An 18,105-nucleotide genomic window follows, 5' to 3' on the forward strand; every position below is an offset into this window, starting at 1 on the left:
GGTCTTGTATGCGAGACCCCAGGCATTGTTTTCTGCATCGTCACAGAGTTTGAGAAAACATTCCTGTTTACTTTTTTTTATAGTCTGTTTCAAAAGCTTCCTCTTGGCCTTGAAACTTGCTTGTAGAGTGTTGTAATCACAGGTGCCACGAGACCTTTGGTATAAGCGTCTTACTTTTTGGCATTCTTTCCGCAGTTTAGCTATTGAGTCGTTCCACCAGTAAACGGGGGGATGATTATTACGCCGTGGAAGCTTTGACATTGATATGTCGCATGCAGTCTTAATGCGGCTCATAATCAATGCAGTCGCCTGGTTAACCGACCGCAAGTTGTCAGGAAGAGTAGCGGGTCCAAAGGCTTCTTCGAAAGGTCTGGGTCAAATGTTTTGGGTCGCCATGAACTTCTTGTTAGGGTCTGTAGGTGGAGCCGTGTTTGGGGAGCATTTACCTCAAATATAATGGCATAGTGATCGCTGAAAGTGTACTGATCGCTAATTTGCCATTGCGATCTGCGAACTAGGCTTGAGTTTACGAAAGTAAGATCGATCACTGATTGTCGGCCGCCTTTGTTGAACGTACATTGGTTACTTGTATTGAGTAGCTCAAGATCAAGGGAAGCAAAAGCTTCTAGTAAGGCTTTGCCCCTACTATTAGTTCTTTTGCATCCCCATTCAATAGCCCAGGCATTAAAATCGCCAGCTATTATCAGTTTAGTTCTACCTCGGGCATCGGTCACAATGTTGTCGATGATATTCTTAAATTCTTCATCATTGATGCTGGGGGGTAGATAGCAACTATATATATGTATGTCGCTAACTTTAGCTCGAACAAAGCCGTTGAAAGAGCATGTAGACTCCAGTTGAGGGAAACTAGGGTTACATTTCCATACAGCAGCCTTATTTTTTGTGTCACTTAACCAGTTTACACTCCGCCCGGTTTTGTATGGTTCGCTGAGTAATGCCAAGTCGATCTGCTTTTCAGCGATCGTTTGTTTTAGCAGATCCTGTGCCGCTTGACAATGATTAAGGTTGAGTTGTAATAATCTCATACGACCTGTTGTGCTGCCTTCTTATATACCGGGCATCTGACGCTTCCAGTGAAATGCTCAGTTTCTTTGGATCCTGCCTTCAGGCAGAGTAAACATTTCGGCTTATTGGTGCAGTCCTTGGCCTGATGTTCACCTTCGCCACATCTTCTGCAGATCCTAGACCTATCCTCGTTTGCGCACACTTTCGCTGTTGCACACTTGCGCATTGAATGTACATATTTACGTACATTTGTTGCATGTAGACAAATTTACAAACATTATGCGTATGGTTCTTTTATATTTGTTTACATGCAAATTAAAAACTCTGTTTAGTTCTGTAAGCAGCTACGGGCAACTGCCCGTGAGCAACTCCCGTGGGCAACTGCCTGTGGTCAACTGCCCCGTTTTCTTTATTATGTTTTCTTATATACAGTATTTTGCTTAAGTCTAGATACAAATATTTATCTTACATTCTAGGAAGTATATCTACAATCCACTTGAGATATGACATATGTTACAAGTGGAAAGATTCATCTTACAATCTATGAATTATATTTTGGGACCACCTAAGTTGGACAGTATTAGCAAAGTACACATAATTAGGGAGTTCACAAGTCGTACTTTTTGTGGTATTTGGTCTATTGCCTATTAAATTATGATAGTTGTAAAACGAATCTTGTGAGCGCCCTGTACTATTTAATGCACTATTGCATGCGCTATTTCTGCAATTAATCAGCTGATTCAAACAAAACAGAAAAAATTTATAAAAATTAAAATGCCTAGAAGAAGTGAAAAGAGCAAATTAATAGCTGCAATTTGCGAAAAATACTTACAAGACATACTCATGTTGGAATTAAGTAAGTTGTTCATTATTTCCTCCAAAAAGTTTTTGCAAATGTAATTCTTTTAGGTGATGACGATGAGCAGGAAGAAGTGGATGAACAATTTAGAGTGAATATGCTTATATTATTGAACAATCGCCGAAGTGCTCACTTTGGAGTTCCTAAGTCGAACCATTGGGAGCGGAATGTATTAAAGCATTTTGACGAAAACAGATTTTGCCAAATGATGCGCTTAAACCAAACAGAATTTGCTTACCTTCTAAACTTAATAAAAGATGATAATGTGTTTCGAAATGATTATAACGCAGCACAACTTTCGATCGATACACAACTTAAGATCGTCCTTTTTCGATTAGGATCATCAGGTGAAGGACTTTCGGTTCGTAAAGTGGCATCCTTGTTTGGTATAGGAGATGGCGGTACCATTCAGATCGTAACCAGGCGAGTTTTTAATGCTATTATTAACTTGAAACAAAGGTTTTTATACTGGCCCGATGAAAGGGAGCGATTAAAGCTTATTGCAGCAACAGAAAAGGAAATGCCTGGGTGTGTTGGATACATTGATGGGTCTGAAATTAAGTTGGCCGAAGCACCTGTGAGGAATCACGAAATATTTTTTTCCCGTAAGCGCCAATATTCTGTAAAAATTCAAGTTATTTGTGATCATCGGCTACGCATAAGACAACTTACACTTGGTTACCCGGGAAGTGTTCATGATGCGAAAATGTTCTCGGGATGTTTGCTCTCAAAACATCCCAATAGATTTTTGTTAACCTCGCAATGGATAGCTGGAGATAGTGCATATCCATTAAAGCCATTTTTAGTAACCCCGTTTCGGCAAAATAGTACAGAATATAGCAGAGAAGAAAGAGAAAATTTCGATAAATACTTTTCCAAATACCACGTACGTATTGAAAATTGTTTTGGGGCCTTGAAAGAAAAATTTTCAAGTCTAAAAGAACTCAAGTTCAGATTGCACACTATCCAAAACAAGAGAGCGTGTAATGAGTGGATAATGGTCTGTTGTATTTTGCACAACATTTTTATAAATTTCAACAACGAATATCATGAAAGCAGCGTGGAACCCAGTGTGAATTTATTACCATCAACAAACCTTAGACATAGTCTACTGAACTTTATTCAAAACCATCCTATTGTTTAACGTTTTTACCTATATAAATATTCATTGAAATAAAAAAATTAACTTTACCTACTAGTATTACCCTCTACTTTACCTGTACAGAATTCGGTATGACGCTATGCTTTCAAATGTTACAAAAAATAAACGATTAATTTCACTAAATCAGACAAATTTTATTTCATTTAAATTGTTTGGTTAGATATATATATATATAAATATATATAGATATACACATACGTACTTTTGTCGGATTTTTTGTTTTCTTTTGTTTTTTAGCTTTTATAGAAAAGTAAACAAATATTTATTTTATAAATTACAGCATTTATATATTTTATAAAATCGTATATATGTAAGTGTTCGTCATATCTAAAACACCAAAATTCAATGTAATACTGTTTGGAACTTACGTTTACTAATTTATTTTCAATATTTTTTTATAAAAGTATAGCTCATTCTATAATATAAATTACACAATTAAATATTTGTGAATTTCGTAAAAAGTTTGAAACTTTTATTTGTATGGTTTATATTATAGAATCAGCTATACTTTTATAAAAAATTATTACATTAGATTTTGTTGTTTTAGATATGACAAACACCTTATGTAATTAAAATGTTTACATATTTAAACTCCGGACTATCGCAGCGTTATTACAGAGCTTATTTATGAAAAAATTTATCATGAAAAGCATTGCGAATATTGTAAGAAAAATCACTATACATATACTCATTTGTGCTCGCCACTATATTACCTTAAATCATTTAAGTTACGTAAAAATAATTGTTTATATTTAAGCTTAAGCTCTTCCATAGCTAATCGCTCTTTCGTTTCGAGCTCAAGAACTTTCAGCTTTTCTTCGCTTTTAAAATTCCTTTCTTTCGAATCAAAATTCTTTTCTTTTAACACCAATTCTCTTTCCCTTATAACTAACTCCCTGTCTCTTGCTGCCAATGACTAATGACTTCGGCTTGGAGTTTCATTATTTCCGAAACCCCCGTTCTGCTGTATATGCCCTTACGGCTCGTACTTGGCGTACAACTAATTTCGGCAGAACTTTCGTTACCATTTAAATGTAACACACAATCTGGGCCTTGGGAGCTCTCCGGTTCTTCAATCGGTACTGCTATCTGAGTTTCTACAGCACCTTCAAAATCCAAATACTCAGCGGTCATCGTATCTTCGATTGCGGCACATTCACTAACTCTGCTCCCAAAAATGTCTTCGAGCTCGTAAAAAAAAGTGCACATTTTTAGTAGAGTACCTTAAATAAAATATAGGTTATTCAAATAAATTGGCAACTGAAACATCTAAAATACCCACTTTTAATAGTTTCGCCACCCATGCTACCTGCTCCCGTCGAGCCTTCCCATGTCTTCGCTTTGTTGTAGCTCACTCTCATGTTCCGCACTTTAGAACGCACCATGCAGAACTGCTTATAGTAAGCTTGAGCGGACGGCTTCTGTTAAATATATGTTTCCAAATTATTAAATTTAATATTTCAAGAAATAAAAACAAACCTCAAGTTGCCGATTTTCCAACAGAAACTCAATTAGAGACTTCTCTTCTGCTGCCGCCCATCTACGGGTTGGGTTGCAACGGATACGCTTGGCTTTGACCTAAAATTAAAAAACGTTATTTAGTGATACATGTTTACATATATTTCTTCTAATTCAAGAATACTTACGTCATTATCTCGGGGTGATTCCATTTTTGTTTTTAATTATTTTAACTAATAGCCTGCAGACAAATTAACAAAATCAGAATGTAAATAGAAACAGCTGATCGAATAGCATCCACAAATTGCAAGGCAAACATACCTTTCAGAGTTGTATTGTGATATTAAAATTTTACTTGCGAAACAAAAACAAAACTTTTACAACTGTTGTATTACAATAGCGCAATAGACCAAATTCGACAAATAGTACGACTTGTGAACTCCCTAAATGTTTCAATACGGACCATATGGGTCGTAAGTGTCATGTTACATATTTATGTATGACAGATAAAGAATATGTTCATGTAATGTGAACTGGTGGTATTAACTCCCCCACCTCTAAATTGAAGCGTCCCGATTCAAATGGATATATAGTAGTACGTGAGGCTATAGACTATTTTATCAATTTGAACAGTACTATTTTGAAATCTTAATGTATTTAAATTTGACTCTTAAATATACTTTCGATACATTTTATATTATTTTTGACTTCTAATTATTTTTTGATGGAAGTATTTTTATATATGACATCTTTTATTGTATTATTGCCTGAATACATTTCAGCAATTTTTTCTTTTACATTTAGGGTTTTCTCAAGTCGCATAATGTTATAAGTTATAACGATTCGAAAACATAACATTGAGAATTGTAAATGTGTAAACTCATTTTTGTATGAAATCTAACAACATTTTTTTTAAGCAAGTGTGAAAATTTATTTTTGAAGTATATTCTTTTATTTTATTGTCGGTATTATCTTCGACTGGCGTCTTAGGATTTTCTAGTCCCAAGTATTTTAAATTTAGTATTTTTATATTCCATTTGGCTTTTCGCCATTCTTTTTTATTTTATTATACCGATAAAATCTTCGGCTGGCATTGTTGAACTTTTTGTTCCACAATTTTAAAGTATTTTTTTATTTTTAGTATTGCCGATACTTTCTTCGGCTGGTGCCTTAAGACTTTTTTGTTCAAAGTAATATAAATTTTGAATTTTTATATTTTGATTTACATATATATATTTATATTTATTCTATATATTTTTCCATTATTTTTTTGTTTTATTTTGCCGGTATGAACTTCGGCTGGCGTTGTAGAACATTTTCGTTCTACAATATTTTGTATAATTCTTCTTTTTACTCTGCTGGTATGAATCTTCAGCTGGCGTTTTAGGACCTTTTTGTCCCAAAATATTTTTTTTTTGTTAATAAAATATTGCCGGAAAAATCTTCGGCAGGCACTTCAGGAGTCTCTGCTCCCAAAGAATTATAGTTTTTTTCCTTTAAATTTATTTTTCGGTTTTGTTTTTTTTTTTTTTTTATATATATTTGTGAGTTTCATGAAGCAAATTAATACTCACAATAAACAATTTTTATACTTAATTTAATTAATAAATACATATGTATAAGCCTTACTTACAACTAATTTTATGTTGCTGTTTCTACTGCTGCTGTTGCTATTGCTGCTGTTGCTGCTGTTACTACTGTTGCGGCTATTGTTGACTTTGCTGCTGCTGTTGCTTTTTAAGTCGAATTTTGGCGGTTGGTTGTGCAATGGTCGACGTTGGCGGCCGTGTGCGAGGTATAAATGAAATCAGTTTTTTGGTGAAATTTCTGATTTACAGAATTTTATTTATTTATTTGTTTTTATGTGGATAGTTTATAGATCCACGCACTTTCTTCTATTTGTTTGAAATTTTCAAAAATTTTCACTTTCAGTTTTTGGTTTTTCAATTCACATTTTAAAATCACTTTATTTGTGAAACTGTTGTAGTTTTTTGTTTCTCAATTTTACTTAAATTTTCAATTGTTGTAACGCGTACTTTAGCTTGTTTTTCGCTCGTAATCCGTATAGACGTGGCGCGTTCGATAGGCAGTTGGCAAACACTCGAATTTTTTTCAATTGTGGCGCTGAGATTTTTTCTTATGTCTCTTAGCGATTTTTATTTTGCCGTTAATTGCTTTGCGCGCTTCTAATTACCACCGTACGCTTTGAGTCGACTTCGCGATACTTGTTTGCGTTTTTTGAACTTTTTTTTACTTTTCTCCTCAATTGAGGATACTTGATTGTTTTTCAAACGGTAACACGGGGATTTTTTGTCCCCTTAAATGGTTACCGCCGAAATTTATTGTTACATTTTGGTCCGCCAGAGATTATTTCACCTCCTGGCAGGATCGCCAATTAAAAACTCTGTTTAGTTCTGTAAGCAGCTACGGGCAACTGCCCGTGAGCAACTCCCGTGGGCAACTCCCTATGGTCAACTGCCTGTGGTCAACTGCCCCGTTTTCTTTATTATGTTTTCTTATATACAGTATTTTGCTTAAGTCTAGATACAAATATTTATCTTACATTCTAGGAAGTATATCTACAATCCACTTGAGATATGACATATGTTACAAGTGGAAAGATTCATCTTACAATCTATGAATTATATTTTGGGACCACCTAAGTTGGACAGTATTAGCAAAGTACACATAATGTTTCAATACGGACCATATGGGTCGTAAGTGTCATGTTACATATTTATGACAGATAAAGAATATGTTCATGTAATGTGAACTGGTGGTATTAACTTTCACACATAATTATATATGGGCAAATGTGCGACCGCTTGGTCTTTTAACATGATATCGAAAAGTTTAATGACCAAAGCAAATATTTATTTAAGTATATATGTACATTAGGGGTGTCCTTATTTTCAAACATCGGTTTTCTATATATTCCCGGCCAGAAATCGGTTCCTTTATGTATTTAGATAAAACGGTAAAAGTTTGGGGTCAATGCGATAACATTTAGTGGACCCGGAAGCCAGCTGAAAAATTCAAAATCGTAACTGCTCATAACGGGACATTTCTGCTGTGAAATATTTCCAAAAGCATGTAAGAGGTTATTGTTCATATTGTATATATATTAATATATTAATAAGTAAATATAATTGTAAGCGTTCACAAGCAAGAAATAACAATTATTTTGAAGAATAATTATTTGGTTTAATAAATACTTTAAAATTGTTTGAATTGAATCGGTGGGCGGTTGTGTTTAAAGTGTAAAAAGTGAAGTATAGAAAAAAAACGTATATGTATATTTTAGCAACACGAATGTCAGTTGCCAATTTAAGAAAAGTTAGTTTGATTGGATACACAATGCATCAAATTACAGGTGCAAAACTTCCATCTAATCGGCAGGTTTGTTTTACAATATGAGATTTGTAGATCTTTCAGCAAAGGAAAGCGCAAAACTTGTTATCAAAGCAGCACAAATATTTTGGGAACAAGCACGAATACCGATAAGAAAAGAAGATAAATGTGTTGAGAAGTTATTGAAACTGTACCAAAGTTGGAAACAAATCCTGAAAACAGTTCCAGAAAAGAGATCCAATTCACAGGAAGAAGTCGTTGTTGTTGGAAGTTTGGATGATTTATTTGACATGGCCACCGCTAAAACGCTTGAAAAAATGAAGTTAGTAGAAGATAAGAAATTTCTTGAAATGCAACGTCAAAAAGGACGGCCAGGTTGCATGTTGGGTGTTGATAAGGTTTTGTACGATCGTAAAGTGCGTGCACAAGAAAGACAGGAGAAAGCAGCATTACGATAAAGGCGGTATGAAGAACAAAATTCTGAATGTTCTAATATAATCGAGGAAAGCAATGAAAATGATATAGTACTTGTGGAAGCTGGAAATGAAAATGTAGTAATTCCGTTGGAAAAAAGATTTTTGCAAACTGAGTGTAAAAAGCGACGAGGCACTAAAAGTATCATAACAGCACGATTGTTAGCAGCATAAGACAATGCCAAAGTGTCAGATGGTATGGCCGTACATATTTTAGTAGCCGCTGCTGAAGCATTGGGTCATTGTGTGGAAGAACTTGTTATTAATCGATCAACAATTCATCGTATGCAAAATCGGTCTGCAGAATTCAAAGATATTTCTACTGAATTTAAAGAAAAGGTGAGTTCCCTATAGTTGACAATGCACTTTTATTAATGTTAATTTATTCAAACACTTAACAAGGCCAATGCAAATGGAGCACTAGTTGTTCATTTTGATGGGAAGTTCATGACAGATATAAAGGTTCGTAGTAAAGTGGAAAGAATTGCTGTTTTAATTAGCTACGATAGAACATCGAAATTTCTTGGAGCACCAAAGATACAGTCGTCGACTGGTGCAAATATTGCTGAAACTGTTTATCAGAGATTAGTCGATTGGAACATTGTTGAACTTGTTAAAGGCATATCTTATGATACAACTGCTGTCAATACTGGTGTTAAAAATGGAGCCGCAGTCCTTTTGGAAAAAAAACTGCAACGCAATCTCATGCACCTGCCATCATATGTAGGAAATTATTTTGCGCAACGTTTTTGAATCAAAGATGATGTCAAACTTAGCTCCATAAATACTCTTGTTTGAACGATTTGTGAAGGCCTGGCCAAATCTTAAGAAAACCTTGTGTTTGTCAACACTAGTTGATGATAAATTAGTGGCATCAAAAATAAGCCAAGTGGAACGGGACGCTTCTTGCATGACCAATTAAAAAATCGCATCGCCGCGATGACTACAAAGAAATGCTACAACTTGCTTTAACTTTCCTTGATGCAGATTGCTTTAATTTATGTGCTCCAGGTGCAACCAGCAACGCACGGTGGAGGGCAAAAGCAATCTATTGTCTCAAAATATATTTATTACGTGATCAGTCTAAACTTACAACCAGGGAATTGAGTGGCATCCGCGATATTTGTATTTTCATTGTTAAAATGTACATCAAAAGTTGGTTCCGAAGTACAAATGCGAATTCAGCACCTAATCAAGATCTTTTCTTTATTAAAGACGCTCTAAATTATATAGATACAGATTCAACAATTTCAGAAGCTATTTTTAAAAAAATGTCTAACCACTTATGGTACATCGCCGAAGAAACAGTAGCGTTATCATTTTTTGACTTATCAGTTACCCACACAGAAAAATGTAAAATGATAAAACAATTAAAAAGCAAGGAACCAGTTGTTCATTTAAAAAATAGCCGAAGAAACTCAAAATTGACAGATTTTCGAACTTACGACCTTAGCGATTTTGCTTCAGAAAAGACAATTTTTTTCAATAATATTGGGTTATCTTCAGCCTTTTTGGGCGTGGAGATTTCGAAAATAATTGGACTTTTTGCCGCAACTTACAAGTTGTTAATAATCCCGCTAAAAGAGGAATAAAGTTTTTGCAAGACTACAACAAAATTTTAACGAATGATAAAGAGGAAAAGCAATTGGTACTCCAAATTGTTGAATCGTATCGCAAAAAATACAAATCATACAAAAAAATTGATTTAATGTAAAATATAAATTTAAATATGTAATATGTTTGAAAAAAAAATAAAAATGTACAATATTTGCCCATACTGACCTATTAAATTTTTCAGGTGGCTTCCGGGCCCACTAAATGTTATTGTATTGATCCCAAATTTTAACTGTTTACTTTATATACATAAAGGAACCAAATTCTGGCCGGGTAACTGTAATATAAACATTTTGAAATTTCCCCTTACAAATAAGGACACCCCTAATGTACATACATATGTAAATACATATATGTATGTCGTACCAAACCTATATAAAATGCATAATTAAGTAGTAATACAAATCTTATTCAATTATATATGTATTTGCAAAGATTTTATGGAATTCATCATAAAATAGCTCAATTTTAAAATATATATCTATGTACATATTTATGTATGTATGTGCTTTCATGACAAATATATGTATGTATAAATTATATGCAGCGTCGTTTGCGCATAGTAAATATGCGAATCTGTAAGCGTACATTCCTTAACATCGGAATTATCATTATTTTTCTAATTTAACACTGAAAATGCTCAATTCTGCTCTTTTCGTGTCCCCTCATGTTAAATGTGGTGAAACACGGTAATAATTTTTCTGTGGTATGGTGAAACACGCTCATCCAAAACAGGTAATATCCCAAACGTGAAATATCCCTAATCGTGAACCTTCTCTATTCTTTTACGTTCTCTGGTTAATGCTATGTGTTTTTTTGTTTTATGCTCAAAAAAAAATCAAGACAACCTACATAAAATTAAGCACAATTTTTTTGGCAAATTGTATCGATTTTACATTATCCGAAGTAGGGAAGCGCGAGCGGAGCGACTCCTCAACTGATTTGCGATAAGTCCTGCATGTGAAAATAATCGCTCACAGGGTACAGACGTTGCAACTATTGGCAAGTACTTTTTAGCTACATTCCATAGATACGGATATTCAAATTTCATACTTTCCCACACAGTGAACGGATTAGGATTTTGTTTCCGATTATAGTTACTTGGTGCAGGTCTTATCTTAATTCCGTCAATTGTCGAAGTCATCGAGTAAAAGTCGATTTTAATCGATTCAAGACAGGCTTGAATCGATCCTAAAAAGTCGATTCTTTCTATTAAAAGATCGATTTTTGACGAAAGTCAGAGTCGACTTTCCTATCCCTAATCCGAAGGAGCTTCGTTCCTACCTGGTGTCCCACGACACCACATTTCTTTTTTTAATATTTTTTTATTTTTTTCAGTTTTGAAAATTTAACAATTTTTTTTAAATAAATAAAATAAAAAAAAAATATTTAAAAAAAATTGGTCACTCCGGGATTAGCAGGGATAGTTGTCAAATTAATTGAAGTTTGTTTTTAGGAAAAAAAAAAATGGCGAACTTTCAAAAAATGGTGAACTTCCAAAAAATTACGATTTTACTTAAAAAAAAACCGATTATTTTATATAATTGATCGTGTTAAATTTTTTTTCGTGTATTTTTTCGAAAAGTTCATTCAAAAACAAAAATTAAAAAAAAAGGTCCCCAAAAGTCAATTTCTACAAAAGTTATGGCTATTTGAAAATAAAAAAGCCTTTTTTTGAAAAATTCATAACTTTTTTTGAAGTTGGACAAAAAATTTTGAAAAAATTCTCAAAAATGTTTTTCAAAGGGTAGAAAAGGATGGATAAGTTTCACCAAAATCTAAAGGGGTTGGGTTCAAAAGTGGTCGATTTGCTATGGAATACCCCATATATATATATTAATTTAATGGGGTTTGTACGTTACCTTCTGGTTGTTAACAACTTCGTGTAAATTAATATGTCCTGTTAAAGGTATGTGTATAAAAACATAAAAATAAATGTTTATGAGCAAATGCAAGTGACATATCCTAATGTTTCATTGGAGACTTTTGTCAGCAAAAGCATCGAATGCAACATTCGCCATTGAAAGCGGTCCCGCACATTAAGCGGCACCATTTGTTAAATCGCATTCGTCACGTCACTCTGATTTCGTCATCCTACTCGTAAGGTTCTAGTTCCTTGTGTTACCAGAAATACTATTTAATAAAACTATTCTTCTTCTTCTTCTTAATTGGCGTAGACACCGCTTACGCGATTATAGCCGAGTTAACAACAGCGCGCCAGTCGTTTCTCCTTTTCGCTACGTGGCGCCAATTGGATATTCCAAGCGTAGCCAGGTCCTTCTCTACTTGGTTTTTCCAACGGAGTGGAGGTCTTCCTCTTCCTCTTCTTCCCCTGGCGGGTACAGCGTCGAATACTTTCATAGCTGGAGTGTTTTCGTCCATTCGGACAGCATGACCTAGCCAGCGTAGCCGCTGTCTTTTAATTCGCTGAACTATGTCAATGTCGTCGTATTTTCCGAGGCTGTTTGTCGTTTTTCATTGGGGTAGGCTTTTTACGTGGCGGGTCCCAAACCCAGCGCACAACCCTATGCAGGGGATGTTTCGCCTTCTCACTTTAGCTTTTTACGTGGCGGGTCCCAAACCCAGCGCACAACCCTATGCAGGGGATGTTTCGCCTTCTCACTTTAGCTCACCTTCGAACGGATGTTCTTAGGCTACCCAGAGGATACTTGGTCAAAGACCGGAAGTCGTGAGCTGCTTGAGTCATATGTAAAAGAATCGTTTCTGGCCACTCCCAAGTGAATGGCGATCAGAGAACTTTCCTCACTTGCGGGAACTTCTACACATGACCTCATCCTCCAATTATTACTTGTTACAAAAAATACTACTTAATGAAACTATTATTTGTTACAAAAATATTATTTAATAAAAACTATTATTTGTTATAAAAATATTACTTGCATATTGTGTATACAAAAAAATTATGAAAACAAAAAAGTGAAATAAAAAAATTTAATTATGATTGAATATTTTCCGGTGGCGCGGCGCTGTGCTATGCTTACTTCCTCTTAGTGCTCAGCTATTGTTGTCCTCATTTTTTTTTTCTTTACATATCATTATACATTTGGTTAGGGCGTTACAGTGTTTTTAATTTGATTTTCTTTTACAAAACATAGAATTTTAAAAATTTATATACAACATATATTTAACATTTTTCCTTGCTTGGAGAATTTTTAACAAATTGCTCCTATATATATAGCCTACATCAGAAATTTTATTAATTGAAAACGGATCACTAGTGGAGCAGCTCGCGTAAGATATTTTCTAAGTTTTCATGAGAAAATTTATTTAACTATACAACTTATCCGTTTATATTATTTTATTTGTGAGTTACGAAACTGAAAGAAACTTTGTTCAGAGCATATGTAGAAGGAGTAACTTCTAAATAATCATCATCATCAAAATACAACATAGTACTGCCTTCTGATAACTGTTTTTCTAACTAGTATATGATAATAGTTTTATATATTTTTGCAACAAACTGACTTGACCATTTCATGCGTCTCCAAGGTATTTAGGCATTTTACGAGCTGAAAGGCGAGCACTGTCATCTTCCTGCGTTGCGTTGTAGAAGTACTATATGTTACGTTGAGCTAGTAAAATGTGCCTCTTTAATGCATACAGCACACACAGCAGTCGATTTTTGTTATAAAGTGGCAAAACATGCTTTTGCAGATAAATGAAAAAATAGCATAGTAATTGGAGCAGCAACGGCACACTTATATCGTTGAAAAAAGAGTGCCCTTAAAATTGGAAAAAAACAACAAAAATATTTGCTTCACTTGTTCCGACGAAGCTTGCACTTCCTCGTTATAAGCACATCCTTACATATGCCTGTGTGCTGGAGTCTCTTTCACATAACAGTATCTACATTTTCTGTGCCTGTAACGAAAACGCTGCCACCGTCACTTGCACACATATGTATATGCGGATGAGCGCAGCACCAGTATGGATACAGGCAATGAATATAAAAGCGTATGCTAAACAAATAATTCGAGTAATAAGTGCTTTCCGGATTACGTCGACCGACGCTACTGAAGTATTAGCCAGCATGCCGCCCATTGACATCCAGGGAGATGAACTCGAGCATTTATATCATCTATCAACGCCTAAAACAGTATTGGCAAAGACAGAGGAGAGAAACAAAAGCATGAAAATGTGGCAGGAGCGGTGGAATTCTTCATCCAAAGGGCGTTGGACCCACCGACTTATACCGGACATCCACTCTTGGATAGACAGACGACATGGGGACCTAGACTTTTATCTGACCCAAATACTTAGTGGACATAGGTGCTTTAGAAGCTTCCTTTTCAGATTCCACAATGACATTATTCCGAACTGTTCGACGTGTACAGAGCATATAGAAGACTCTGAACATGTATTATATTATTGCCCTCGATTTTCAAATACAAGGGAAAAACTAAAAACCACCGCTATTTCGACTTTGGACTTCAGCTTTTCGCCACGAAACCGAAGCGACCGCAACTTTGCACGCTTAACACGACATAGAGAGTATGTATGTACATATATTTTCGTTTATTTTTTTACACAGTTGTTGTTATTGTAGCTGTTAGCCGCCAAAAATGCCAGAAGTCAGCTGACTGTGCTTGAAAAATTTAACTGCCCGCAAGAGCTCAACAATTCTAGCTTATTCGGCTTCCATTTGGTTACAACCATCATTTTTCTTCCTCTTCACCCTTGTCGCAGCAATTCAATAAAGCAATTGATTTCTTCTTTCACGCGCTGTGCTTTTGGCGTCTGCATTTTTTGGACGCAGTGAATGAACTGTTCAAAATTCCAATTAAAAAGTTATATATTCGACTTTTGCTCCCAACTGAATTATCAAGATTACTCTAATGAGTGTTGCGCTTCAATAAGATAATAAAAATTATAAAAGCTTAGAATATATTTAAAATAATTATACATATTTCGTTAAATTTTTTGCTATAAATTGTAATACATAAAGCACTTAAATATAAATAGTAGCAAATATATAAAATTGTCTGCATTTAAATTTTAATTGTCAGCATATTATGTCATAGAATATAATTAGCAGTTTCTGTTTAGGCTTTTGAAGTCGTATATGAGCAAATACCGCCCAAATCTTAATCAAATATTTATGTACATATTTTTGTCTTTCTTTCAGGTATGTTCAAAAAATGAGTTCCAATATTCGCTTAGTAACAAATAGCACATAGAACACCAAATCTATCTTTATAACTACTTACCACAAGTAAGTATAAATATTTCTGTGGCAAAGTGGGACTGAATAAAATATTATACAAATTGAATGATTTTATATGAGAAAGGTTAGACCGGCTAAAATAATATATTTTACTTTATACTATATTTGACTTAAGTTAACAAATACTCAAACGAAAGCATTTCTATTTTAGACAGTAGTAAGACTTATATATTCACAAGATGTCATTTAGAGTTTACAGGTGGTCCGAGGTAGGTGCCGGAGCCAAAATCACCACAGAAATCGTTTTGCACCGCCACACACACTAAACAAAAACTCGTGTACAATTATTGTCAGTGTTGCTGCCCACCCAAATGCAAACAGCAATCTCACATGTATTTGTATGTTGGCGCAACATGTTGCAAAATAGTAATTTAGATAACCTGATTCGGTAAACTTATACGACAGCGCGAAGATAGGTCTGGACAAGAGAACACATGTGGTCAAGCATATTTGAGGTACTCACAACCCGTCGTAAAGCATCGTAAAATCGTAAAATTATAAATTTTTACACTTGTTTAAAAAAATTGTTTTTGGATTTCATACAAAAATTCAAAGCTATGTTTTCGTTATAATTTACAACTTTATGAGACTTGTGAAAACCCTAATTGTGTGTGTCTGTTTGTCGAAATGACTGAGTCAATGACCATATTGACATTCGCTGAAAGGATTACTAAAGCAAATAAAAGAATGAAGCAGAGCTGGCAAAATATACGGTGAAAGATAAGAAAAACAGCAGTCACGTATTTGAGACTTGGTTATGAAACTATATTTCTAAAGACTGCTTTCACTTATTACATCAACGCTTGCTTAATCCTTTCAGCTTGCAATTTTAAACTTTTCTATTTCTATACCTACCTTAAACTAATCAAGCTATATGTGTACATATAGATACGTCACTTTGGTCAAAAAATAGTAAGACTTTTTAATTTAAATTTCGTGCGAAAACCCATTCGACGAAATATTTTTTTCTAAGTTCGTATCACTGTCAGGGACAGCTATGCCAAATGTCACATCAAACTAATCATTAGTGTTTAGTATACGCTTGTCTTTCCGAAGTGTATAAGTGCACTCGGCGATTTTTCGATAAAATTTCAACCAATATCCTTCCGTAACAATGGTATTAGCCTGGCTATTCTGCAGACTCAAACGACCGCTCCGGGGAAACCATTTGAAGGAAATTGCCTTTGCGACTGTTTCGAGGATTGGAAAAAACGTTGGCATGTGTGTATTGAATTGGCTCCAATTACTTCGAGGAGGATGACATAGGTTTTAAAGAATAAATTAAGAACAAAGTTTTACTATTTTCTGTTCATAGTGTATGTATATAAATGGTGAAAATGACGAAACGTGTTGAAAGCCGGAAGACTGTCTCTCTATCCACATGTCTATGCAAGAGATGATTTGATTGAAAATTGATATATCACCATAAAAATATGTAAAATGGAGAATATGGTACTGCAGATTGACAAATTTCCATTAACGAAAATTCATAAAACCCTATGTAATCGAACTCCTCCTTAATTGATTAAAAGTGCAAATCTCACAAACTTTCATTCGATATAATTCAAAATTGCTGAGAAAAAGTCCTTTGAATAATCCTCAAACGGCGCGAAAATCAGGCAAGTCGGTTACAATCATGACTACTCCCCATATAACGGTTATGTTGAAAACACATAATTTAATTAGACATTCAAGATGGTACGGATAGCCTACGCAGGAACCGGTATAAAACCATATACATTTTTCAATGTATCTTAATACAATTTAGAGATAAGCTTTTTCCTGTACAATACCGTACATCTAGTTCATTGCGTAAGATGTCTTGGCAAAATGCGGTGAAGATAAAATACTGAAGATACTATGGCTTAATGCAAAATGTGGTGCACGGCTTCAGCTCACATAACAATTACTTCAAAAAGTTTGTTTACTTTAAGCTCTTATTAGTTTTACTTTAAGACTCTATGCCGAATATGTCAATGTGTGATCGAATACGTGGAAACATGTTTTCTAGTACACCTGAGTAATGGCAGACCTTCCCCTAGCCTCGAAAAAATTTTGAACTCTTTGCATTAGTGAAAATATACAACATGAAATAAAGTTAACGCGTTTTCCTAAACCTAATGAGGTTTAACGCTAAATATCCTTAATATAATTATTTTTGATTTTGGGGTTGCGCATTTCTTGACATAGCCACTATCTTAAATATTGCCTTTTAAGGTTGGGTTTGCATTACATATTTTTCGTTTCGTTAAATTATTTTGATTTCAATATGAATAATTCAGACACGAATATAATATACATACATACGTGATTAAGATACCTAATCATTTATTGTTTAAGTTTATATGAAAAAACGGCTTCTTCGAACTAAAGCTAACCTCCTTCAGATATATTAAACCAAATTATGGCAGTTTTACAGGCGATATACATATATTTCATTTTCATAAAAAAAATCGCGAAACAAATTTCGGCTCACAAACTTTTCTTTTCGCTGAAAAAGTATCCTTAGCTTACCGTATATCGAAATAAGTTTTTTGATTATATACACAAGAAAATTCGCCTAAAGCATACATTTCTAGTTTTCTCCTTCTTTCCCCCATTTCTTTGACATTTTTTCACCTATTCACTACTTTGTAGGGCAAAATCAAAGCAGCTTCAAAGTGAATACCGTGAAAGGAAATTGAATTTAAAAAATTAGGCTGTTGGTTCTATTTCTTATATACTTTTGCCTTTACAAAATTTTAAATTTAGTACAAATTTTACTTTAGAAGAATATTGTCATAATTTGAATAATTTAAAATACCAATTTGCCATAGCATTTTCTTTTAGGCCGATAAAGTTATAAGGTAATTAAAGTATAAATATGTAAATAAGCATATGCTTTTAGAAAAATTTTGGTTTGTAGACGTTTTTCTAG

The 18,105-nt window shown here is 34.2% G+C and overlaps 2 protein-coding genes across 4 annotated transcripts; one reads left to right on the forward strand and one right to left on the reverse strand.

Moving 5' to 3' along the window:
* Positions 1 to 1,674: 1,674 nt before the first annotated feature.
* LOC126754564 (uncharacterized) lies at positions 1,675 to 3,170 on the forward strand. 2 transcript variants are annotated; one of them, XM_050466655.1, is made up of 3 exons: positions 1,675 to 1,882; positions 1,936 to 2,150; positions 2,205 to 3,170. In XM_050466655.1, the coding sequence occupies exons 1-3, from the start codon at positions 1,801 to 1,803 to the stop codon at positions 3,027 to 3,029; spliced, it is 1,122 nt and encodes a 373-aa protein (XP_050322612.1). In that variant the 5' UTR covers positions 1,675 to 1,800; the 3' UTR covers positions 3,030 to 3,170. The 2 variants fall into 2 exon arrangements, with proteins under 2 accessions (XP_050322612.1, XP_050322611.1); XM_050466654.1 differs by having other exon boundaries at positions 1,936 to 3,170.
* A 366-nt stretch (positions 3,171 to 3,536) lies between these two features.
* LOC126754621 (uncharacterized) lies at positions 3,537 to 4,788 on the reverse strand. 2 transcript variants are annotated; one of them, XM_050466730.1, is made up of 4 exons: positions 4,694 to 4,788; positions 4,527 to 4,625; positions 4,330 to 4,465; positions 3,537 to 4,270 (listed from the first exon to the last, which is right to left on the reverse strand). In XM_050466730.1, exons 1-4 carry the CDS (start codon positions 4,715 to 4,717, stop codon positions 3,936 to 3,938), a joined length of 594 nt encoding a protein of 197 aa, XP_050322687.1. In that variant the 5' UTR covers positions 4,718 to 4,788; the 3' UTR covers positions 3,537 to 3,935. The 2 variants fall into 2 exon arrangements, with proteins under 2 accessions (XP_050322687.1, XP_050322686.1); XM_050466729.1 differs by having other exon boundaries at positions 4,330 to 4,468.
* Between the last annotated feature and the right edge of the window lie 13,317 nt (positions 4,789 to 18,105).

Source organism: Bactrocera neohumeralis, chromosome 4, assembly GCF_024586455.1.
Source record: "Bactrocera neohumeralis isolate Rockhampton chromosome 4, APGP_CSIRO_Bneo_wtdbg2-racon-allhic-juicebox.fasta_v2, whole genome shotgun sequence".
Lineage (NCBI taxonomy): Eukaryota > Metazoa > Arthropoda > Insecta > Diptera > Tephritidae > Bactrocera > Bactrocera neohumeralis.